The 26,958-nt window shown below is 37.6% G+C and overlaps 1 protein-coding gene across 1 annotated transcript in view; it reads right to left on the reverse strand.

Moving 5' to 3' along the window:
- Nucleotides 1-26,958, reverse strand: part of SCN3A (sodium voltage-gated channel alpha subunit 3) — a 115,951-nt gene that overhangs the window by 80,763 nt on the left and 8,230 nt on the right. The window contains 2 exon segments of the mRNA XM_043576930.1: nt 3,890-4,203; nt 14,957-15,151. Coding sequence (XP_043432865.1) covers nt 3,890-4,153 — 264 coding nt within the window. The 5' untranslated portion in view covers nt 4,154-4,203; nt 14,957-15,151.

The following is a 26,958-nucleotide window of genomic DNA, read 5'->3' on the forward strand; positions in this document are numbered from 1 at the left end:
GCAGGCCTTAAGGACACAATTTCAGTTTATTTCTGGAGGAACAACACCTGGTATAAAACCTGAGTTCTGAGAAATGAAGAATAAAATACTACTATCCTATATAGTGAAATAATTACAAGGAAGACGTTTGAAATTTGGGGCTCTGATGTTATTGAGAGATGTAGCTAAACTGAAAATTATTTCAGTGACAGACAATTGGAAGAGGAGTAAATAGTGTCAACTCCAGAATCTGGTCTCCAAGTCATGATAAATAATGATGTGGCTAAAAAACAATTACTGCATATTGCCACTAAGATGATGAAGGTAATAGCTGAAAGCACGTCAAACCGGTTATTGTTCACTCTGGAATGCTACTTGCTTTTTCAGAGATAAATATGCATCATATAGGTTCACTAAAATTTTTACTACTTGAGGCAAGAGTAAGCTTTCCATCTCTAAGTAGGACCACTTCAGTCAGAGAATTCAAAAAGTTATACAAGCAGTTGTTTTTTTTTTTAATTTTTTTTCAACGTTTTATTTATTTTTGGGACAGAGAGAGACAGAGCATGAACGGGGGAGGGGCAGAGAGAGAGGGACACACAGAATCCGAAACAGGCTCCAGGCTCTGAGCCATCAGCCCAGAGCCTGACGCGGGGCTCGAACTCCCGGACCGCGAGATCGTGACCTGGCTGAAGTCGGACGCTTAACCGACTGCGCCACCCAGGCGCCCCTACAAGCAGTTTTTAACATTATCTTTCCTTTTATCAATAAATGCCATATATAGCTTTGCTTAGTACTTAAGAGCTCTGACTGCTGGGTTCAATCCCAGAATCGACCTCTTATGGAGTATAACTTGGGCAAAGTTACGTAACCTCTCTGGGGTTAACCCATGTGTAACGCTTGACACTAACACTTAACCCATGTGTAAAATGAGGCCAATGGTACCTGCCTTGTTGGTTCTTGAATAATAAATGAATTCTGCCACCTAAACACCCAAACAGTGCCTGAAATCCACACCTATTTTGTCTGAGCACATTATTAGCTATCATTATTATCACTGTCACTATTCTTCAGTTATTACCTGGCCAACTTAAATACCATTAAAATGCATTGTGATGTGGCTCATCTGATTATCTGATTAAATTAGGCATGCAAAATATATCATTAATTAATCGCAACAAACTGTTACATAACGCTTTATGATTTTAAAATGCCTTTCACCTGCATTATTCATAAAATTAACATAAACTTCATACCATATTCTTAAATTCCAGAACTTCTCCATTAGCTTTTTACATTAGCTGCTTTTATCCTAACAATCACAAACTATCATCTTTTTCAATAGCATCACCTAAGTCTTCATTTTTCTAGATACTTCATAAAGAAAAGCAGTGCACCCACAGTAAAGAGTAAATAGATGTCTCCTGAGATGGGTCATGGCCACCATGAATAAATCAAGGTCCAAATCTGGTTCTCAGGCAGGGAGGCAGTAAGAACTGACTGTGTTAGCACACAGAGAACAATTCTGTTTCTTGGCAGCAGACTCACATTAACCAAGCTTAAGAGCATGACATACAAAATCAGAATGCAAATCTATTTATTTACAACAAGATTTATTTCTGTCACGTGGACTGAAATAATTGTAATGGCATAACCAGCATACTCTTTCCTTTCAAGCAGATCTATGGGAAGACAAATTCTAGTAAGAAGGTTCTTTGCTGAGTCAACTTAAGTCAAGTTAATCAAATGCAGAATGTTTAATGCCTCCTCTGTTCAGTAGCCCAGTGTAGCCCCTCTGCAATGAAATGGACTTGATTTCAGGAGGAAAATTCTTTCAGATCTGTCTCCCTTGAAAAATGCCAGTGTTTGTCTCTGTTATTTTCCCTATCCTTTAATCTTACCAATTTCCTTCCTTAAGAACACTTCCTTTCTTTAAGTAGCAAATACTTAACCATGTCAGAGTAAGCATTCCCCCATCTCTTGAAGGTATCTTTTCAAATATATACTTTGAATCAGTAATTTTAAGGATAATTTTATTATAGTTTCTTGGGGGATGCTTCACTTATCATTGTGTATAATAATACAGTAACTAAATTTCAAATTTTTCTTTAGTGCTTCTGTAGTAAAGTTCTGGAATAAATTACTTTTAAAAATATATGAATCTATATTGAATGCCACCTTTCATGAGACTAATTTCAAAGGAAAAAGAAGGGCCATGCTTAGCTATTTAAATTTGTTTGATGATTTATAGAAAACATTTTAAAACTTGCTACTCAAAGTGTGGCCCATGCATTAGCAGCAAGAATCTCACTCGAGGACTTATTAGAGATGTAGATCTCTAGCCTCCTCTCAGACCTGTGGAGTCAGAAGCTATATCTTAACAGGATCCTCAGATAATGTGTATAAACATGCAAGTTTGAGAAACCCTTCTTTAGAGCAATAGGGCTAGCTCCACGATTGGATGGTTAACTGCCAGCCTCTTTAACATCACCGATCTTCTCTGTTTAAATTGTGTACTGCTTAGAGAATGCAATTTCCTTAGCCATTCCTTTTATTTTTTTTATTTTTTTTTTGTTTTTTTTATTAAAAAATTTTTTTTTACTGTTTATTTTTTTTCTATGAAATTTATTGACAAATTGGTTTCCATACAACACCCAGTGCTCATCCCAAAAGGTGCCCTCCTCAATACTCATCACCCACCCTCCCCTCCCTCCCACCCCCCATCAACCCTCAGTTCTCAGTTTTTAACAGTCTCTTATGCTTAGCCATTCCTTTTAAAAGGACTGGCTCTAATTAATAAAGGTGTTTAAAACCTTTTTTAATCCACAAACCATCAATTCATCATGATATCTATTTATCTTTATTTTCTACACATACCTGTTTTTATTCTTATGAATGTGAAATATAAATTGTGGTTATAAAATGCCAAAATACCCAATTACATCATGCAGAATCTATAATCTATTAAAAAAATATTTACTATAAACTCTGCAAAGCTGGTTATCTTCAAAAACTAGTTAATTCTGACAGAATTTTGTGGTTATTATAGCTTTAGGAAGGCATAGTCATAACTTGATTTAAATCATATGTAGATAGAGAAAACTTGAGTATTTTGTTTTTGTCTTCTGTTTTTGACATTTTTTTCACGGACTGATGTTTTAACAATAAGTAATTATGACTGTGCTTGTCAATGTATTCTCTTCCTATAGGAGGATGCTAAATAAAAATATTACCCTCTGGGGGTGCTTGTGTGGCTCAGTCGGTTAAGCGTCCAGCTTCAGCTCAGGTCATGGTCTCACCATTTGTGAGTTCAAGCCCCGCATCGGGCTCTGCTCTGAACAGCTCAGAGCCTGGAGCCTGCTTCAGATTCTGTACCTCATTCTCTCTCTGCCCCTCCCCCACATGTGCTCTGTCTCTCTCTGTCACTCAAAAATAAATAAATGTGAAAAAAAATTTAAAAATACCCTCTAGAGTACAAATCTATTGTGAGGAAACCTCAAGCTAATTAAAAACTAAAAAATAAGAGTACATATGCCCACAACTCTTCTTTGGCATGGCTGTTCTTCTGTTCTTTACCATGTGCTTAAGTATGTCAGTAATAACAGATATTTTGCTTTGTTGGCATCAGTTTTAATTCTGACTATCTCAGTTACTGTGAAATTGCAGAAATCGTTCGCCTCTCATATCTCTTCACTGTAGCCAAATCTTGACTTCATTTCTTATAAATATTTCTGCTTATACGGTGCCTAAAAGTAAGTGGAAATAAAAAGTATAAAATCTCTAAAGGTAGAAAACTTCTGATGCAGTATGTGTATGAGCCAGGAAAAAGTATATTAAAGTTAAGTGTTTAATTGAAGACTTAACTTTGGAAATATCACTTAACTTTAAAATCAATAAAATCAACACTCACCTTCTTACTGATATAGTACGGGTCCAGGTCCTCCAGAGGCTCTGACACCATCTCTGGAGGGATGTCTCCATAAATAAACGGAAGGTTCTTTCCAGCTTCCAAGTCACTGTTTGGCTTTGGTTTGTTCTCGTCATCATTGTCTTGTTCTCTCTTGGGCTTTTGGGCTTTCTCTTCTGCAGCACGTTTTTCGATAGCAGCAAGAGATTCTCTAGTAAAAAGGCGGAAGCTTTCAGGCCCCGGGGGTACCAGCAGTGCCTGTGCCATCTTTTCATCCTGCACATTTAATTACGTTTAGCTTCTTGCATAAGAATTGCCTGCAAAAAAAAAAATGCATGAGAGGAAAGCCAGTGAATGAGAGGGATTGAGAAAATCAACCAAGATGTCATTTAATGTTTCTTCTAGTAACTTTTTTGTAATATATTAATAAATGACCATTATTTTTGGTGAAAAGTTCTTTTCTTCTTCAATACGCATGTTGCTCTTTTCTGCATGTTGTTTCAGCATAAACATTTTACAGTGTCCCTTTGAGGATTCTTCTAGTAGCTTTTTAAAAGTATAAACATTAATAGTGCTTTTAGTGCTGCACTACAAATTTTAACCTGGAAGCATCATTATCCAATCTGAGTTTCAATAAGCCAAGTATATAGGTCTGTCAAAGTCGAGTCAGAGACTTTTGAGCCAAAATATAGTATACATTTGGTGAAGAGAATAATGTCATTGATGCTTGTCAGTAAAACTACTTAAGGACCCATCATTTCTTTCCCTGCTCCTTTTATCACATCATGCTGATCCCAAATAAAGAAACACGGTAGTATATGCCTGACTTACAAAATCTCAGGATAGGAAAAGAAGTTTTGCCTAATCCAACCACTGTTCTGGTTATCAGCATCATTATCATTGACCATGGGTTCTCCAAAGTTTGACCATCAGCAGTGACAGAGAAATCAAAACTTCTCTCTCAACTTTCACCTTGGATCCTTCTGAAGCATCTTCTGAGGCAAGGCGGAATATATTTCATTTTCTAGTCTGCTGCTATTCAATTATTCCCAGACACTTTTCGTATTCTTTCTGAATCTTCCATTTGATGTAGTACTTGGAAGCATGGACTATGGAGCTAGACTCTCTCTGTTCTTAACCCTGGCTCTGCCATTTATGAGCCACATGACTTTGCAAAATGTAAGCCCTCAGTTCTTCAGTCTCCACTTATAAAATGGGGAAGCTATGAGAAATGACCTCCCAGATTATGGTAACGAGTAAATGAATTAATTTACATTAAGTGTCTAGACTGCTCTGGAATTAGTCAGCGCTGTGTTGGTGTCAACCATCATAATCTAATTATCTTTCATTCCTTGTAGCTGTGTCCTCTGTTGTGGTTTCAAGCATCCTCACACTTCCAGGCACTTCCCTTAAGTGAGGTCCTGATTTGGTGGAACCACAGCTGACCACAGAGCTCCAAGAGTGGACCAGGAAGTACAGGGCCATATTCACATGCCATGCAACTGGCTAGGATTAGAAAGGAGAAGAAAGCAGACATGTGGAGTGACCCTGATCAATTTTCCAGGGAAGGTAAAAAAAAATTCTGCTAGAAGTGTGACAGAATGGTCAAAAATACTAGAAATCAGCTACATATATTTTGAAACATAATAGCTATTTTATTTTGCATCATGTCAAAAATCACATTTAAAAAACCTAGAAAATAGAAACAATAAACAAATTTCAATGAGCACATGAGTCATCTTATAAAACAATCTACAACCATGGCATTGGGGTAATCATCAGAGTCGTCTGACATTTTTTCTAGCCCAAACACCTACCCCATTTCTGCCCCTGCATTTACTCTAGTCTCCATAGTCGTTTATCCCTAAATGGCCTTCTAATTCTTAGCTGTTTGTGGCATGTATATACTGAGCTTACAGACAATAAGAAACTCTAGATCTTATAGTAACATAAGAAAAATGATATAGATTAAAAATGACTATAGATTATTACATATGGTTTTTGGGGGTTTATATCTGAATTCCTAGTGCCCTGGTCTGTTCTAATGAGTTTAGTATTTTTAATAGCTTTTCTTTTTTTTTTTAATGTTTATTTATTTTTGAGAGAGAGAGAGAGAGAGAGAGAGAGAGAGAGAGCGAGACACAGAATCCGAAGGAGGCTCCAGGCTCTGAGCTATTAGCACAGAGCACAATGCAAGGCTTGAACACACAGACCGTGAGATCATGTCCTGAGCCGAAGTCGGACACTCAGGCACCCCAATAGCTGTGTCCTTTCATTTAACTAGTATTTATATTATGACATTGTTATATTTTCTGCTACTATGAAGGTATATTCTAAGTAAGTTAAAAAAAAATATCAGATGTCAAAAGCTGTGCCATTTTCCCTACTAGTTCTGAAAAAGAATTTCTGGTTTGTGGTGGGACTGGGCTTTTTTGTTTTGTTTTGTTTGCCATCGAGTAGCATATGAATTAGAAATTTTGAGAATAGTTATTCTATTTTAGTCAAAAATTAATCACCTGTTTATTTTGTGCCTTCTAACTTCACGACACATGGCGCAAAGTAGAACTAAAGTTTTTTGCCGTTTTATGTTCATTTTGACCTACACATGGCCAGTCCAGTGCTAAGCTGTTATAGAATAATCACCTTAATACTTTTGAATGTGGAAGGAGTTTGTGCATTAACTGCAAGCCTTAAATACCCAGAGATGTGTAATCCATCTATCTCTCATCACCTTTCATGAACTAAATGGATAAGATTTTTACCAAGTGCTAAATGAAAATGAAACAGCATGACAAAGATATCTTAAGACATTTCTAAGAAGCATGGCTGCTTTCTTAGGGAAGAAGAAAGTTTACTATTGTATATGAGAGTTTAGTTAAACTAATTTCCGTTTCTTTATTAACAATGGAATGAAAAGCATGCAGCAGTCAGAATCCTGAGTTCTGGGTCTGTACTGAGCCTAACCATTTGTTTATGACATTTAACTTTCCTCAACCTCACTGTCATTGAAACACTTTACCATATATGTGGCAACACTTTGCCACAAAGAAATAACCACTTATACTCATTTAATTGAAATTTCCTGGTTCCTAGGTTTTAAAATGAAATTAGGTTAAAAATATCTAATGTGGAGGGGCGCCTGGGTGGCTCAGTCGGTTGAGCTTCTGACTTCAGCTCAGGTCATGATCTGACTGTCCGTGACTTCAGCTCAGGTCATTATCTGACTGTCCGTGAGTTCGAGCTCGCATAGGACTCTTTGCTGACAGCCTGGAGCCTGTTTCAGATTTTGTGCCTCCCTCTCTCTTTGACCTTCCCCGTTCATGCTCTGTCTCTCTCTGTCTCAAAAATAAGTAAACGTTAAATTTTTTTAAAATATCTAATGTGGAAATATTTCAATAATCTGTACAGATTACTTTGATTCCTCTGAGATGACGTGGAACAGGTTACCATCACAAAATCGTAAACACATATTTAAACAAATCATTCTTTACCTTCCTGTTGGCAAGGACTAGCACAACGAATGTGAGTCTTGGCCAAAAGAAAGTAACAAAGTCTCTTTGAAACTGCCACACTATTGTTTCTAAATCCTAGGAACACAGATCAGTTCCAGACTCAAGGCTTTTCCTTGAGTAGGGTTTGCCCAATATTTGGATAGGTTGAGACATTAAAAATCATAGCGAGGGGAGATTCCTTCTCATGGCTTCTCCTGCAGCTTTGCTGTTTAGAAACCTCTCATAGTTCTAAAGCAGTTCGATTTTAAGTTTTTTTCCTCTTCCCTCTTGTTCTTTGTGAGCCAATTATATAGACCTCTTACATAATTTCACATTTCCATTAGAGCAGACTTTTAAAAATTAATCCCTACTGATGCCTTGGTGTGGGATATATATTATTAATGAATATATGTGCATTATAATTTATTAAAATATATCAAATTTAATATGCCAAATTTTCTCTAGAACTGTCCTTGCAAGGACAAAAAAGATTAAAAAAAAAAAAGATCTGAGGAGATGATCTCTTTGACTAAAAACCAAAGTGTGTGTGTGAATGTGTGTGAGTAAACCAAATGCATCTCTGTTAATCAATAAAAATACTGTGGTTTCCAAAATCCTATTCTAGGGATGGACCACAGAATTTATAGCCTGGAAGGATTAGGATCATTTATGCAAGAAATATTTATTGAGAGACTACTATGTGTCAACACTATGTTTGGACTAGGCACCCATGGTTCTTACTCTTAAGAAGCTGACAGTCCAGGGGAGCCTGGGTGGCTCAGTCGGTTGAGCATCTGACTTCAGCTCAGATCATGATCTCGCCTTGGTGAGTTCGAGCCCTGCATTGGGCTCTGTGCTGACAGCTCAGAGCCTGGAGCCTGCTTCAGATTCTGTGTCTCCCTCTCTGTCTGCCCTTCCCCCACTCATGCTCTGTTTCTCTGTCTCAAAAATAAATATGGGGCGCCTGGGTGGCGCAGTCGGTTAAGCGTCCGACTTCAGCCAGGTCACGATCTCGCGGTCCGTGACTTCGAGCCCCGCATCAGGCTCTGGGCTGATGGCTCGGAGCCTGGAGCCTGTTTCCGATTCTGTGTCTCCCTCTCTCTCTGCCCCTCCGCCGTTCATGCTCTGTCTCTCTCTGTCCCAAAAATAAAAATAAAAACGTTGGAAAAAAAATTAAAAAAAAATAAATAAACATAAAAAAAGCTGACAGTCCAGTGTGAGAGATGTTTACACAAATAATTATAATACCATTGTACATATATGACTGGTTATTGTCTGAGCTCCATAAATGGGAGCAATTTATTCTGCCCAGGCAAGGGTGAGGAGGTTTATGGTTCAGAGAAGTTTTCCTGAGAAAGTTTTATAGACTAATTGTGATTTGACCAACTGGCATGGTGGTGGTAATTGGAGGAAAGTTGGTAGGAAGACAAATCAGTAGAGGTAGTATGTGCATGGGCCCAGAAATAAGAAAAAGCAGGGAGAGCTTTGGAAGAACTAAGAAATTCATTACTAAGAACTAAGAAGTTCATAGAGACCAACCTGCTCAAAAGAAAGTGGTTAGAGCAAGGCTGAAACGCTGGCAGGATATAAATCACAAAAGGTCTTGTACAGCATGCTGAGGTAAACATGGATGGGGAGTGATGGGATTGATTTGAAGATTAGAAAGATAGTGGCAGGATAAAGGACAGACAGGTGGGGGTGATCCTAGAACAATGGTTTTCAAACATTTTGATTTCAGGATCCTTTTTTTTTTTTTAGGTTTATTTATTTATTTTGAGAGAGAGACAGAGCACAAGTGGGGAGGAAAAGAGAGAGAGAAAGAGAGAGAGAGAATCCCAAGGAGGCTCCACACTGTCAAGTTTACGGCCTGATGAGGGGCTCAAACTCACAAACCAAGAGATGATAACCTGAGCCAAAATCAAGAGTCAGAGGCTTAACCAACTGAGCCATGCAGGCGCTCCCTTTTAGACTCCTAAAATTATTGATGATATCAGGGCACCTGGGTGGCTCAGTCAGCTGAGCATCTGACGTCAGCTCAGGTCATGATCTTGGGGTTGATGAGTTTGAGCCCCGCGTTGGGCTCTATGCTGATAGCTTGGAGCCTGGAGCCTATTTCGGATTCTGTGTCTCCCTCTCTCCCTGCCCCTCCCCCACTAGCATTCTGTCTCTTTCTCTCTGAAAAATAAATAAACATTAAAAAAAATACTGATGATATCAAAGAGCTTTTGTTTATGGGGGGGCTTATCTATTCATATTTATCATATTAAAAATTAAGATTTAAAAACTTTTATTAACTTAATAATGACAAGCCCTTGTGTGTTTACATACAAAACACATTTTTAATAAAAATAACTATGCTATCCCAGATGAAAAAAAAATGGTGTGAGAAAAAGAAATTTATTTTTTTATTTTATTAAAAAAATTTTTTTAATGTCTATTTTTATTTTTGAGAGAGAGAGAGAGATTCAGAGAAAGAAGGAGATACAGAATCTGAAGCAAGCTCCAGGCTCTGAGCTGTCAGCACAGAGTCCAACATGGGGCTTGAACCCACAAACCATGAGATCATGACCTGAGCTGAAGTTGGACACTTAACCGACTGAGCCCCAGGAATTTATTTTAAATTTGGGCAAATCTCTTTACTGTCTGGAATACAACCAGATTCTCCTATCTGCTTCTAGGTTCAGTCTGTTGAGATATGTTGTTTTGATTGAAGTAGATGAAGAAAATCCTCATAATAAATATATATGTAGCTGGAAAAATGAGTTTTTTAATTGTTTTTTTCAGGCTGTTTTGAATATTCTTTGATACACACCAAAACTCTACAAATAATAATTGCTTGAATTAGTTTCAATGTGAAATCTGAAACTGTATCAGGAATTATTTACTGATCTTGCCTTTTGGATGGATTCTGTACCATGTATGGATCATTTGGAAAATATTGGCACACTGGTAGGCAGATTTCCCAAAATTTGGCAAATTTCATTAAATAACGTTCAAAAGTCACGTTCGTTAATGTCGCCATTGATCTCATGAGAAAAGTCATAATGTATTGGGAGGCTGTCTAGTTCGCAGTGGCAGGTAAAAGTTTTCCACAATTCCAATTTCCACTTGAAAGCTCCAGTTTTAACACTGACAACAAATGCTGTCATTTGCTTTTCCTGAAGTGACAGCCTTTTCCTTTGTTCATTTTTTAGAAAATATCTGCTAAATATCCGAGTCTGAATAACCATAGTTTGTCACTTCTTCTTTCAAGTGAAAATGGTGTTCCATGAAAAAAAGAAAAAGTGGTTTATTCAGCTTCTGATTCACACAGTCACACAAATGCTTTTCCTTGAGACAACCATGGCACTTCAATATGCAGCAGAAATGCTCTATGTATTTTTTCCAGTTTCATCATACAGAATACTAAAAACACATGTCCCTTAAGTCAAGATTTAATACAATTAATAATATTTCCTATTTCATCAAAGTTTTTCTTATGTGAACTGGTACTTTCTGCTTACTGAAAGTGTGTGGGAGTGAAAATGTCAAAACTTGTCCTTCAGTTTGATGCTGCTGCCTTACTTCCTGCTAAGACATTAGCACTTTCACTCCGTGACTTTTGCGCTATCAGTGAAAAAGGCAAAGGTCATCTTGGTATTACTGTTCGGAAAATAGTTGGACCTCACTGCCCCCCTGAAAGGGACTGGGGAACCCCCAGTTGTCTGCAAACCACCCTTTGAGAACTGCCCTAGAAGGAAACAGTTGGGCACCAGGAATGTAAAGAAGAGGTCAAGAGAATATGACTACAGCTGTACTATTTAAGGGCCTACAGTCAGAACTGTATTCAAGCCCTGGCTCTGCGACTTTCTAGCAGTTTGACCTTGGGCAATTTGTTTTATCCTTTATAATCTTCAGTTTCCCTGTCTGCATAATAAAGATAATGATAGCAATAATAGCACATATTTCATAGAGTTAATGCGACATTAAATGAGAAAAAGCCCCTAGAGGGTGAACACCATGCTTGGAAGATAGTAGACCATCAAAAAGCTAGAGAGAAAACAAACCATGGCCAGAGGACTGTATTTAATGCAAAATTAGGAGAGAGGAAATCAATGAGATTTTATGATGTTTTGATATGAGGATTGAAGAAGTGTTATGAGGTTAAGCTCAATCCCAGATTGGTTTAAACCACAAGTTGTCATTAACCCAACAGAAAAGCGGAAAGGGTTTGTAGGGCATGATAATAAATTCTGTTTGGGATTTATTTAGGTTGAGATGCCTGTTAGACAGCTGGGTATGTAATTAAAATATGGGTCTGAGAATCAGGAAAGCCGTCTGGGCTGAGAAAATGTTGATTAAGGAATCACTGGTTGAAACTGAAGATAAGAATATGCATTACACTGTCTAGGAAAAAATCAGAAGATCAAAGGTAGGACTCTTGTGACTACCAGTTTTTAAGGAAAGGAAAATTAGACAGTGAAGTCAGAACAGTTACATAGATGCCAAAAGAGGAATTTTGAAGATGCTAATTAAAAGGCGTATATTGGATTTGACAATTAGTCAACTAGTTCATTTAAAATGAATGAACAACAGGCACAGAGAAGCTAAGTAACCTTCACTGAAACGTCTACTGACAACACAAATTGTTGTTCTGAGGCAAAACATTTTCCACACATTCTATTCTTGACTGACTTTTCCTATTACAGTTGACATTTTTATCTTGAATCTTACTATTGTGTGATTTGATTTTAAAGATCTAAGCTATATGTAAATAACTGCATAAAAATACATTTATGTAGTTCGATTCAGTTTTCCAGGCTCACATATCTGTATGCTGTGATACTAACATAAGCTTCTGAAACTCTGTGAAACCAAAAAATATGAATACAAAGCTACTATTTGTTAATGAATCAGAATCTGAGGAAAAGGGCATAGTAAACAGTTGGGATATGCTGTGGCATTACTGAGGCAAAGACAAAAGTATTTTTTCTCCATTACTCATATAGCCTGGGAGTTCTTACCTTGACTAATTTCCAGAATAGCAGTTGGAAAATTGCATTGGTCTATAACCTGTTAATATCAATAGTTTCTCTTTCCCTTTGTAGGGATTTTTATGATTATGTTACAGACCAAAATCAATTAGTTCTGGTCTGTTCCCATGGAGACAAAATTATGTCAGAGGCTGTAAATTTGCCATCTTCAAGGATGGAAAGCTGTATCATACAACTTGAAAGATTAGAGGGGAAAAAATCCACAGTGTATTTTTATGTCCTTGATGATGAGACAGCAAATTGTTGGGGAAAGATTGTGTCCACTGCTGAGGAAAAGATGCTGTGTTTTCTTGTTATCAGAAAGAAACTATTATAGAAGGGCATAATCTAAAAGGCAAAATGGAGCTGACTACCCTTCCTTTGAATAAAGTTATTAACATTTTCTAAAAGGCTTTTCACTTTGGGATAGTAATTATCTGGTATTTACTGTATTTTCAAGCCACGTATGTGACAAAGAGAGTAATGATTTTTTAAAGGCATATACAGAGAATTTGGCACATTATAATAATAACCACTGGGCATTCTCCAAGGCAGAATTAAATGTTATTTTCTGTATTTCAGAAGATCTTTGAAATAACATCTGGTTGGTATGCTTACCTAACTAGGTGGCTTTGAGAATTAAACAATAATAGACAAAACTCTGTTAAACTGTTACTATGTCTCAGGTACTCTGTCATATAATTTATGTACGTTAACTCACTTAATCTTATGAGGTTCAATCGTTTAATTTTATTTAACCTTGTTATTCCCATTTTAGAGATCAAAAAACCTAGGGGCAAGTAGGTTGGATAATCTGCCCAAGCTGTAAAAGTGGTGAGTCAAGAAGACAGGTTTTGAATCAATATAGTTCAGGAAATAGCCTGGGCCCCAAAATGGGATTTTTAGTTCATGTGTTCTGAAATTGAATTAGGATAAGTCGGCTACCTTACTGGGAGGTTACTACGTATATAGCCCCATGTTAGGAATGAAGTGGTGCAATCTAAGAAATAGAGCAATATAGTCCTCACCTTTGTTTTTAATGTAGAAGATAAACAGGAATGAATTAATAACAAGCATAAAACTCACATCTAATGGATACGTACTGACATATTTTAAGCACCTTAGAGTTGTTTGAAGATAAATTAAAGGCCTAAGCTAGCTTCTTATATATCATTACCTCTTGCTCTCATTGTGATGTCAAGGAATGATGCAGTACTCTTGTCTGAATTAAACCTATTGAGAAAGTAACTCTACAGCAAGGATATCACTATTATATGGCCAAATATAGATGAAATTTAGACTTTTTCTACCACTGTTCCCTTCCTGTTAGCTAAACTCATGATTGTCCACACATAAATGCTATTTATTGATTTGCTAACTGTTTTAATAAGAGGATCTATTTCTGTCTTTACCTGGACTCAATGGCATACCTCTGAAAAAAATAGCTGAGTATGAAAGTGTAAGCTCGTCTCTGTCATCAGAACAATTTTTATCCTGGAATAGTTTCTAGGAGTTGATGTTCCCAGTGACTTTGTCTTTATCAGACAGCTATAAGCACAGAGAGACAACTGCTAGCTAGTAACAATTAATAACATTGTAATAGACAAATTGTTGGCTTTATTAGCTCCTGAATTTTTGTACTATATGTTTGCAAACTGGAGAAAATTGTGTGTTCAACTCCCCAGCATCCATTCCACTCCACACACCGTCTCTAAGCCCCTTGCCAATCAATGGTTCAGGAATAGGCCTCAGGAATAGGTGAGGGGAAGCCTGCCAAAGGAGTGTCTATAAAAGGTTTGTTCACTCCTAGGAAGGAGACCAAGGAAGAGACAGAATTCTCTGTCCCCTGGACCTTATTGCATCAGGGTATGATACGTGGCACTACTTCAGTCAACTTAAAACCAGAAGGGATGTCATTCTGAGGGCAAAGCTGGAACACTGAGGGTAGCAGATCACAGAGACAGATCTCCCCCTGGGCTCTTGACGGATCGCTCGGCTCTTGGACCCAAACAACCTCTGCACTGCCTGTTATATTCAATAAACATCCTTCTTGACTAAGATGGTTTTAGACAGTTTTTCTAGCTAGTTGCAGCAGATACGCCAAACAAGTAAATATTCCTTGGTCGGTTCAAAAACTTGGCCAGTTCAGAAGCCAGCTTTCAACCAAATACTAACCATATATTTATTTGGATGTCCTTTACCCCATGCAAACAGTTAAGCTATGGATACGATCACCAAATAAATATAATAAAATTCAAGTAAATACAATCCTGTGTAATTTACTAAACACACAGGATGGATGTTTCTTTTAAAAGAAAAATAACTAAAAAGCTGGGTTAGTCTCTTTCTTACATCAATAGCCTTTGGCATCATTTCACTCCCTGAGGTCATCTCTGCCACATCTCTAAGTGTTTGCCTCTTTGGAGACACATATTAGCAAGGAAGGAGATAATCAGTCTTTTGCCTTCTTCTTTTTTCCCCCCCTCATGCAGCTGCCCTTGTTAGCTAATAGAGATTTTCGTTTACCTTCCACAAACACAAATTTATACCACTGGTAGTTTAGGTACCTTAGATAGTTACAGCACCTTTCTCTGGAAAAGCTTCAGGCCACTTCTGGAAATTATCTCATTTGTTCTTATACTATCCCTAGAAGAAATTCTGTGTTTTTATTCCTGTAAGCGACTCTGCCACAAATCCTTGACAGATATCTCATCCCTGATGAACACTGATGTGGCTTGGTGTCAGCTTTCTTGCTCCATAATCTGTGTAGAAAGGGAAACAGGTGAAGTTAGTCCAGCATCTTTGGTATTTGGAGTGAAATGGGTGGTGTGGGTCTGGGTCTGGGTGCCCTGGTGTGCTCAAGGAAAGATGGGGCCGGGAACCACTGCCAGGATCCTGGGGTGGGGGTGGGGCCCTTCTTTCTTTGGCAGCCTTGATTTAATTACTCTTTCTGAAGGCATGCCAGAGCTCCAGAGCATCTTTCTGTTCTTCACCTCCTACTTCCTTCCCTTCTCTCCCTCTTTTCTTCCTCTTTGTTTCTTTTCTTCAAATACCAGAAAGACCAAAGAAGTAGACCAATGGAACGTGTGATCTGCATTGGTGTTATGGGTCATCATTCTAGTTCCTTTTTAGCTCCTTTTCCTCTCCACCTAAAACCCCATTTGACTGGCTAAGATAAGACCAATAAACCTTATTCAGTGGCTTCTAAGGTAAATTTTAGACAAGAGGAGATGAAAAACTAGCATGTTAAACCAAGGCATAATATTAACCTAAGAATAACAATCTGATGTCATATTTCATCAGCCATAACCTTTAGCAATAACTTAGCCCAGTTAAACCAATAATTATTTCAAAGGGCATTATATGTAACTTTTAAATCAGCAATTGATATTTGAAACAATGTTTACATCAATTCGCTCATAAGCCAAACTGGTAATGGATTCTCACCAATAGATCTCCTTTTATAATTTACTATGACAAACAAACAAACAAAACCATTAAATCTCACTTTTTAATTTTATACATAGACTTTTAAAATATAACATATATCCTACACCCTTGTTAAAATTTGTCTGTGGCCTTCAGTGACTTAGTCACTTCAGCAAAGTATGCAGGTACCTGTATGATCTTCCTTTCAGACCTGTATGATCTCACTTACCTTTCATTTGGTGGCAACACGGATCTTGCTAACTATGTAATGTTGGACATGCTACCTAACCCATTCAGTTTTTAGTTTCCCATGAGATAATGAGGTTTACAGTGCCTAGTGAAACAGGGCTGTAGTTAGAACTAAATGAGATATATTATTTCATACACACACACACACACACACACACACACACACACACACACACCTATAAGTCACTCATACAATAGCGGGCATAAAGTAGGTTTTCCATAAAATCTGAAAGTTTTAGTGGCATTAGAAGTAGCAATAATTATAATAGTAGTTTTATTGTTATTATGCTACTAACAATACCTATCAGGTACACCATGCATCAGAGCTTGAAATATTAATTTGTAAAATAAATGTATAGCCCTCTGTAAATGTTTCCTCTACTTTACAGCCACAAGCCTAATAAACACTACTTCCCTTCCCCAGGACATAAGTAACTGTGTTTAAATAGCTTAATCTATCTACATCCTGACATAAAATGAGCATATGTTAAAAAACCAAAATGTCAATTTAGGTATATTTCTAAAATATTTGTCAACTTTACTTTGGGAACATGGAAGGGGATTAGGTACAGAGGGTGAATATCCAAGAGAAACTAAGGACTTAAGGAGGAGCAAGAGAGTAGTTTGAGAAAGCATCCCAAAAGGTTCTGATTTGCTTGGTTTCTCTCTCCTCTTCCTATTCTTGTAAAAAAAAAATCACTGCTTCGTGGATGAGAGAAAATATATTCTATGGCCTGGGCTCCAAATGGGAAAGATTTGCCAATCCCAAATAAACATGCCAATCCCAACTATACAAATAATCCCAAATCCCCAGTCATAGTGATTTCGGTATATGGCTTCATGCTCCAATTTAGGCCTCATACTTCAAGTTACATTGTGCCTTAATAAGCGTTCTGTCTCAGTCATCTTTAAAAGCAGACCATGGCTTACAGATTAACTAAAATATAAAACTGGTGCAATTGAATTCTTTAGAGAATGGGGATTCCTTAAAGTAGCTCTGAACTAAAGCAAGCATAAGAATCATTTGGCTACTTGTAAAAGACACAGATTTCTGGGTTCTATCTCTGGAAATTCTGAAAAAGTTGATTTGGGGCATGGCCCAGGAATCTGCATTTTAAACAAGCTCCCTAAATGAGTTTGGTGCAGGTGGCACATAGATTACAGTTTGAGAAGGCTGCTCTGAAGGAAATGAATAGAAGTTACTAGAAATAGGCGATTGATACTTTAAACAATCAAGGCTGGAATTTAGATCTAATGTTCCCAATAAGTAAGAAAAAGCAGGGATGCCTGGGTGGCGCAGTCGGTTAAGCGTCCGACTTCAGCCAGGTCACGATCTCGCGGTCCGGGAGTTCGAGCCCTGTGTCAGGCTCTGGGCTGACGGCTCAGAGCCTAGAGCCTGTTTCAGATTCTGTGTCTCCCTCTCTCTCTGCCCCTCCCCTGTTCATGCTCTTTCTCTCTTTGTCCCAAAAATAAATAAACGTTAAAAAAAAAATTAAAAAAAAAAAAAAAGAAAAAGCAGAAGCACACTGGATTACATGGCTTTATTTTGTTTTAGGAAGAAATAAAAATTCCTAAAAGCTGTGTATAAAAAGGCAAACTTTCTCCAAGAACTAAATAGAGAAAAGAAACTTTGCTTAGGACATAACAGAAGGGACACTAGGTAACATGCTTAACAGATGTCCTAAATTTAATTGCCCAAAAGACCCATACAAGGTTAAATCAAATAAGACTTCTACTGATGGCTAAAATTAGTTGAACTCAGTGAATTCCATTTAGAAGGTGATGAAATAGGATGGTTCAGAAACTTTACTTTCAGATTATCTAGTATACAACTATTGGCCCTGGAGATCCCCCCAAATTTTGAACTTATGTTAACAGAATTTCAGCATTTTGGAAATTAAGGGGAGGTTCTCTATGCCACAAATGAGGAAGTGATAGCTCAAAGAGCATGTTAAGGCCTTACCCTGAAAAAGGTAGGTGTCATCAGCTGAGGAACCTTGGACAAAGTTGCTTCAATTTTATTTTTCTTAATATATTTATATTAACATTATTAGTTATAATACTAACATCAATTGAATTTTTAAAACATTTTAATGTTTATTTATTTATTTTGAGAGAGAGAGAAAGAGCGTGAGCAGGAAAAGGGCAGAGAGAGAGGGAGGGAGAGAGAGAATCCTAAGCAGGGTCCACAGTATCAGTGCAGAGTCCAGTGCAAGGCTTGATCTTACAACTATAAGATCATGACCTGAGCCAAAATCAAGAGTCAGACGCTCAACCGACTGAGCCACCCAGGCGCCATCAACAGCTGAATTTTGTAGAGGTGAGCTCAATCATTTATATTCACTTTTGTGGTATTTTAGTTTATCCTGACAATTTATGTGTTCTTTAAGACTGAGTCCCATTGTTTTTTAAAAATTTTTGTCTTATTCCAGGTGCATTGTTTTTACCATCATTTTTCCTCTTTAGTTTATCTTGTAACTGTTTCTGGCCATTTATGCTATTTTCTTTTCTCTCAATACATCCTGTCCTTTATACTCATAATATGATATACCTGCCTTCCTCTCCTGACCCCACCCCGATCAAAACCATTTCTGCCAGGCATTAGGCTATAAAACTCTGGGGACTTAGCTCTTTGTGCAAGGGCCGAAGCAGATCCAAAGCCTCTTTCTGAGGAACTCACAGACTTTGCCAGCCTGTCTCTGGCAGCATTTCCCCACAGGGAAGGGGCAGCATTTCATCTGGGTGGGAATGCTGGTTGGCTCTCCAATGTCTGTAATCATCCTACCCTACCAGCTGCTCATTTGGTTTTAAGACTTCAGGCCCTTATCTAGGGGACAATACCAAATGACCAAATCACCAGTGAAGTGAAATACAAGAAGTTTGTCTGGAAAGTAAACCGTACATCTACTCCCTTGGGTGCTCCAGAGATTCTCCTGGATCATATTTGACCACCAGAAAGCTTCATGGTGATTCACATTAACCTAAAATCTGGGATTTGTTTCTCTGAGTTGTATAAAATTCATTCCTGAGTTCACTCTAAAAATGTTGAGCCCAAGAGGCTCAAGGCTAAATGTGCATTCTAAAAGAGGAACTTCATTAATCCCCAGTCTTGGCGGGTTTATCATCCCCATTTTCTCCATTTTCCTTTTCTTCAACTTTCTATTGCACATGGATTAAAAAAAATAATATACCACTTTCCATAGTATTTTTATAGAGAAGTGGGATATAATTAATGTCAAATTTTTCTGTTTATTCATAAGCATGAGACTATGCTACTTATAAATTTTCTATTTATTCGTAAGCATGAGTCTATGCTGCTTATAAATAAATTATTATTCTCAAAGACTATAGTTAATTTTAAAATGAAATAAATGTAAAAAATTGAACTTGGAAACCCAGTATCCTAAAACTGAAAAGAATCTTTCAGTCCATCTATTTTCACCGTCTAAGTTTTATAGGAGTGGTTCTTCATATTGGCATCAAAGTCACCTGGAAGGCCTTGCCAGTTGCCTCCCTAGAGTTGCTAATTCTATAGATATGAGTGAGGCCCCAAATTTTGCATTTCTAACAAGCATACAGATGATGCTGGTGCTTCTGGCCCAGGAATCATACTTCGACGTGACTGGCTTATAGAAACCACAATTTTATTTATCTTGAAGTTAGAAACATATGTGCCATTAATATTGCTCTCATTTGTTCATTTGCTCATTTGTTCATTCATTTAATGTCCTGTGATATAATTCCTCTGAACCCAGAGTCTTGGAATGATTTATGGCAGTATTCTACAAAAGCCTGCAATAGCTTCCTGTCTCCCAGCTCCCAGCCTATTTTCAACAGCAATCAGATCAGTTTGGGAAAAATGGAAATCAAATCATGTCATTCCTCTGATCAAAAGCCTTCAGAAGTTACCCAGAGAAAGGGCTAAACTCCTTTCAATTGTCTATAAGGCCTCACGATATGGCCTTAGAGCAACCTAGCTGAACTTATCTCCTCCTGCTCTCCCTCTCCCTCACTGCTTGTTAGCCAGATTGGCTTCTGTCTGGCCTCTGCACCTGCCAGACACATATATACTGTTCCCTCTCTCAAGAATGCTCTTTCTCTAGATAGCTGAATGCCTAACTCCCTCATCTTCCTCAGGTCTTGGCCAAATGTACACCTTCTCAAAGACACCTACTGTGCTTCCCCTCCAGTTTATTACCTCACTTTATTGGTGTCTAAACACCATCACCTTATTATATACTACATAATTCACTTATTTATTATGTTTATTATTCATTTTCTTTCTCTCCTGTGTAGAACATAAGCCTTGTAGGGTCTGGAATATTTGCTTTTTAGGTCTATTTTGTTCACCAACAAATCCCAAGTGCTTAGAACAGTACATGACACATAGTAGGTGCTCAGGAGGCATTTTTGAATAAACAGATTATTTAATTTTGGTTTTCCCACAAAATTTAATAATTTATATTTTAATTTACTGAAAAGAAATTCAACCTACATGTACTCTTTAAAAAGGCTTGCATTCTATTTATGGCAGCATATTTTATAATAGCAAAGTCTAGAAAAAAATGAAATGTCCACTAATAGGGGATTGGTTAAGTAAGTAAAGTAACTTAGGTTTGTATCATACAGCCATTAACATGATAAAATTAAAAAAAGCAGTAAAAGCCAAATTATCTATGGGTACTATATTTCCTAATTTTGTAGTCCTATTTAACATAGATTAAAATAACACACATTGAAATCTTGTATACCTTAAATTGTATAAATAAGCTAAGTTTACTAGACTGTCTTTAAACAGAGCAAAATGAAGACTGAATGCTTTAGTCAAAGAGTTCCCTACAATCAATATTGTAGAGGCGTAATAATAATGATTATATAGAACATTAACTAAGCACTTGCTATGCAATAGGCACTGATCAGCTCACTTAATCTTTACAATAACCCTGTGAGATAAATGTGGTTATTGTCCTCATTTTTCAGATCAAGGAACTATAAGGTCCAGAGAGGATAAGTAACTTGGCCAAGATTGCATGGCCAGTAAATGGTGCCATCAAATCAAGTGGTTGTTCGTTTTTTGTTTTTTGTTTTAGAAAAAGTAATCAAACTCTCTCTCTAAAACTATTTTGCCATCTGCTTCTGCAGTTTCATCTTACATACTTACCTACATATATGTCAAACTGATCTATTTGCCATTCCCTGAAAGTCTCCAGTCTCTGGCCTCTGGACATCAAAAACATTCCTTGTGCCTGAAATATCATTGACCACCAATCATTGCTTGTTAAGATCCTACCTACACTCTAAAGTTAGAAGTGATTTTGCATTCCTCTAAACTCCCATAGCACACACATATTGTCTTTAAAATTCATATAATAATTATAATATTCTATCATTTGTTGTTCTTAAGGTTGTGCCTTATTGCTTCTACATTTACTGCTAAAGTCCTGGAGGATGGGATTTTACTGACTAGCCACCACAGTAAGCAGGCAGTTATTAGATAATTATTGAATACAATTACCTAAAACAAATTTTATAAGTGCCCTGTCCAATGTGGTAGCCACAAGCCAGATGTAGGAGTTGAGCATTTAAAATGTGGCTAGTGCCAAAATTTGAAATGATGATATTTGGAGTATGTTGGCTTTAAAAAACATAGCATCAATAACATTAATTTCACTTGTTTATTTTTTCTTTTTTTAGCATCTAGAAAATTTCAAAGTACATATAGGGGTCTCATTATATTTCTATTGAATAGGGCTGCTCTGATATATACAATTACACTACCCTCTCACCCTCCTCCAAATGGTCAAACACCTAAACAAACACAGGAATTAGAAAGGGGGACAATCCCCTATTCTGAGATGCTCAAAAAGTGAGGGGGGGGGCTCTCTCTGGATGGATAATTTTTCTATTTTACTTGGTCAGATTGTTATTTTTGTCCTAAGTCACAGGATTTGGGACCAAGCAACAATATAGTGAAAAACTTATTTGGTCCATAAGCAAACATTCTGTGTGTGGGGGTGTGTGCCTGCACGCACATGTGTTTCTGGAGTGGAAACCACATTTAAATCTGAATACAACAGAATTATAGAAAGCTTTCTATTTTGAGGCAAATTGGCAGCATGGCAAACAGAAAGCAAACAGCGATATAATCCTTGATCCATACTCCTACTATAACCTCAGTGCTGCTTCAGCCATTACAGACAGCCCTCCCTGTGAGTGTCCTCAGCCACATTTCTCCTACTGCTGCTGGTGCCGTGTGCTTTAGGCAGTTTCTTTCCAGGCAACCACAGACTGTTTACTGACTGTAATCAAAATGACAGCACACTGTTTTCACAACCGAGTGTTGAGAGTTGATTGCCTTTTTCACTTGGCAACCTGAGGGAACTTTAGAACTGGGATCCTGAGGTACAACTTGTGTTACTTAGATGCAGAAAAACCATTTGACAAAATACGACATCCATTCTTGATAAAAACCCTTAACAAAGTACGGATAGATGGAGCATACCTCAACATCATGAAGGCCACATATGAAAGACTCACAGCTAATATCATCCTCAATGGGGAAAACTGAGAGCCTTTCCCCTATGGCCAGTAACAAGACAAAGATGTCCACTCTCACCATTACTACTTAACATAGTACTGGAAGTCTTAGCCTCTGCAATCAGACAACAAAAAGAAATAAAAAGCCTCCAAATCGGCAAGGAAAAAGTCAAATTTTCACTATTTGAAGATGACATGATACTCCCATGTAGAAAACCCAAATGATTCCACCAAAAAATTGCTAGAACTAACACATGAATTCAGCAAAGCTGCAGGATATAAAATCAATGTGCAAAAGTCTGTTGCATTTCTATACAACAAAACAAAGCAGGAGAAAAAGAAATCAAGGGATCAATCCCATTTGCAATTGCACCAAAACAATAAGATACCTAGAAATAATCCTGACTAAAGAGGTAAAAGATCAACACTGAAAACTACAGAACACTTATGAAGGAAACTGAAGAGGACACAAAAAAATGGAAAAGCATTTCATGCTCATGGATTAGAAGAACAAACATTGCTAAAATGTCTATACTACCCATAGCCATCTACACATTTAATGCAATCCCTATGAAAATAACACCAGCACTTTTTTTTGCAGAGCTACATCCTAAAATTTGTATGGAACCACAAAAGATCCTGAATAGCCAAAGCAGTTCTGGGAAGGGAAAAAAAAACTGGAGGCATGATGATTCTGAATTTCACGCTATATTACAAAGCTGTAGTCATCAAGACAGTATGGTACTGGCACAAAAACAGACACATACATTAATGGAACAGAATAGAAAATCCAAAAATGGAGCCACAACTGTATGGTCAATTAATCATCAACAAATCAGGAAAGAATATCCAATGGAAAAAAGACAGTCTCTTCAACAAATAGTGTTGGGAAGACTGGATGGCGACATGCAGAAGAATGAAACTGGACCACTTTCTTACACAACACACAAAAATAAATTCAAAAGAATGAAAGACCTGAATATGAGACAGGAAACCATCAAAATCCTGGAGAACATAGGCAGCAACTTCTTTGACATGAGCCATAGCAACTTCTTACTACATACATTTCCGGAGGAAAGGGAAACAAAAGCAAAAATGAACTATTGGGACATCTTCAAGATAAAAACTTCTACACAGCGAGGGAAACAATCAACAAAACTAGAAAGCAACCTGTGAAATGGGAGAAGATACTTGCAAATGATGTATCTGATAAAGAATTTATATCTACAATCTATAAAATTGTCAAACTCAGCACCCAAAAAACAAATAACCCAGTTAAGAAATGGGCAGAAGACATGAATAGAAACTTTTCTAAGAAGACATCTAGATGGCTAACACTCACATGAAAAGATGCTCAACATTACTCATCATCAGGAAAATACAAACCAAAACCGCAATGAGATTGTACCCCATACCTGTCAGAATGGCTAAAATTAACAACGCAAGAAACAACAGGTGCTGGCAAGGATGCAGAGAAAGGGGAACTCTCTTGCACTGTTTATGAGAATGCAAACTGGTGCAGCCACCCTGGAGAACTACTGTTTCTGTAGGTTCCTCAAGAAATTAAAAATAGAACTATCCTATGATCTAGGAATTGCACTATTAGGTTTTTACCCAAAGGATACAAAAATACAGATTCAAAAGGGGTGCATGCACCCTAATGTTTACAGCAGCATTATCAATAATAGCCAAGCTACAGAGAGAGCCCAAAGGTCTATCAACTGATGATGGATAAAGAAGATATGGTGTATATATAATGGAATATTACTCAACCATCAAAAAGAATGAAATCTTGCCATTTGCAATGATGTGGGTAGAGCTATAATGTATTATGCCAAGTGAAATAAATCAGTCAGAGAAAGACAAATACCATATGATTTCACTCATATGTGGAATATACGAAACAAAACAGGTGAACATATAGGAAGTGAGGGAAAAAGAAAAGAGAGGGAAACAAACCACAAGAGGCTCTTGGTGATGGAGAATAAACTGAGACAGATGGACGGAGATGTGTTGGGGATGGGCTAGATGGGTGATGTATATTAAAGAGGGCACTTGTGATGAGCACTAGGTATAGTATATAAGTGATGAATCATTGAATTCTACTCCTGAAGCCAATATTGCACTGTATGTTAACTAACTAAAATCAAAGTTTTTAAAAAGGTGGGGGAAGGAAAATTAATGGTCCCTTCCCTCTGTGCTAAAAGAGGACAAGCATTAAAGAAAGCAATCTGAGGCACAGAAACAAAACAAAACAAGAACAAACCACAAAAAAACAACAACTTGCATTACTTCGAGATGGCAATGCTTTCTTCCTCAAATATAACCTGAATTCCTTTGAGGTTTATAATTAAGAGGTTTAAGATTTATCTAGCCTGGAACAGAGAGGCTGTAATCACTCCCTTCCAATCAGTTCTAGTGGAATTGGTGTTTGATTTAGATGGGGCTGAGGTTCAGCTGTCACGTGATTCTTCACCAGTGAGGACCCGGCCACGTGAGGGAGCTTCTCTACTAAGCATGCCCCACAAATAGATGATTATAGTGCCATGCACTCTGATCACCCTGACATAGTGCCACAGAAGACAGTGTAACATAATGGATAAGTTTGCCCTGCTCTATCTTTTTAGAAAAAAAGATTTAATGAAAAGGTAAGGAAGAGAGGGAGGAAAACAGGAGACAAATGGAGCCTGCCATTCAGGTAACCTGTATTTTAGGCTAGTGTTTGCCATCAGTTGTTGTGACATATTGAACACTCAACATCTTAGGTGTTCATTGTCCACATCTGTAAACAAGAGGGAGAGGAGGAAAATTGACTAGCTCATTTGTAGTGCCTTTTTTGTCTCTAAAACTCTAGTTCCCGTATCCAGACTCTGGGACTCTGTACCAGACACACTCCAACATCCACAACTTCTGGGAGAATTGAATGATGGGTACAACAATAGTCTTCTACTCTGAGCAACAAGGACCACTGCATACTGGACCAATCATGTAACTGAGCTAGGCTGTGCTATACTTACTAGAGGCCACCTTCATCTTCAGAATACTTTAGTGAACTTGGGACTTGCTCAGATTTAAACAATGTTTTTTTGATGAATAAATACTATGAATGCCTTGACTAGAGCACAGCTGGAAGGTTGGTTGCTGAAAAGAACGATCCCTCAAATCCTTTCTAACTCTACATATTCAATCCTGTATACATGATTTCTTCATGAAATGGTAATATGAAAAGTCTTCTCATCTGGGGAATTCTACACAAATAGCAGGTTTAAAAAAAACCTCACAAAACTATGTCTAATTTTCAGTGAAATATGACAAGTCACTTGGCTAAGTTCCCCCCACCCCCAGCCTCACCACCACCATCCCTGCCACAAAAATAGGGTCTTTTAAAGCCAGAAAAGCTGAAAATATTTCTCCTAGGATCTGAATTCAGGACCCAAAAAGTCAGTGTTTGTTTTTTTCACCTTTCCAGCCACTAAGCACATCATTGGCACCAAAAATTAGAGCAAGGGCCTGGGTGCACCGCCCTGATTTAGGTGTCAGTGATGCCACTCACTATAGCAGGAACACACAGTGGAAGGTCTCTGCATGTAAAGGCAGGAAGGATGCTGTTCAATGCTCAATTCCTTCGAGGCTAAAGACAACCAGAATGCCTCAGGTAAGAAAAAATTACATGTGATGCACGACTTTATTTCAGGAAAGGATTTGCAGCAACCAGCTTGCTCACGAGAGCCAAGACTGGTGTCGCCTGTCTATCCTGGCTCTACCCAGGATGGCCGATCTAGCAAGTGAGCCCCTGGCTAACAGAGGGAAGCGATCGTGAGGAGAAATGTAAAAGCTAAAGGGAAAAGATGCTAGAAAGATGCTAGAAAGAACTGGAATCTGTGGCATTCCTGCAATGTTTCAAGCGTGCCACCCGAAATGTCTCCTCAAGGATTTGGGTAATTGAGGATTCTGATAAAATTGCTTCGGCAATATTGAGCATTGAATGCACTCCTTCTTCAAGTGACCCCCCCCCCTTTAAAAAATTAATAGACTTTATTCTTTCAGGCTAACAAAAAATTTTGATTGGAAAAATACGAAGAGTTACCACATCAAGTGTGCCTTTTTCAGCTTTAAATATTTAGCCCCGAAACCTTTTATTCCGGAAGAATTTAAGAGAATAAGTAGAAAATATTTTCTCACACATAAAAGTCTCTAAATTAAGCTTTCTTGAGGGATATGGACTGTTGAAAAAGTGTGTATTATTTTATGATTAAATTAGTCTCAGAGAGGGGTGCTGGAGACGTGGCACCACTATTGTGCACTTAATGGATGTTTAAAAGAGATGTGCCTTACAATGACTCAGAATAATTTT

Source organism: Prionailurus bengalensis, chromosome C1 (assembly GCF_016509475.1).
Source record: "Prionailurus bengalensis isolate Pbe53 chromosome C1, Fcat_Pben_1.1_paternal_pri, whole genome shotgun sequence".
Taxonomy (NCBI): domain Eukaryota; kingdom Metazoa; phylum Chordata; class Mammalia; order Carnivora; family Felidae; genus Prionailurus; species Prionailurus bengalensis.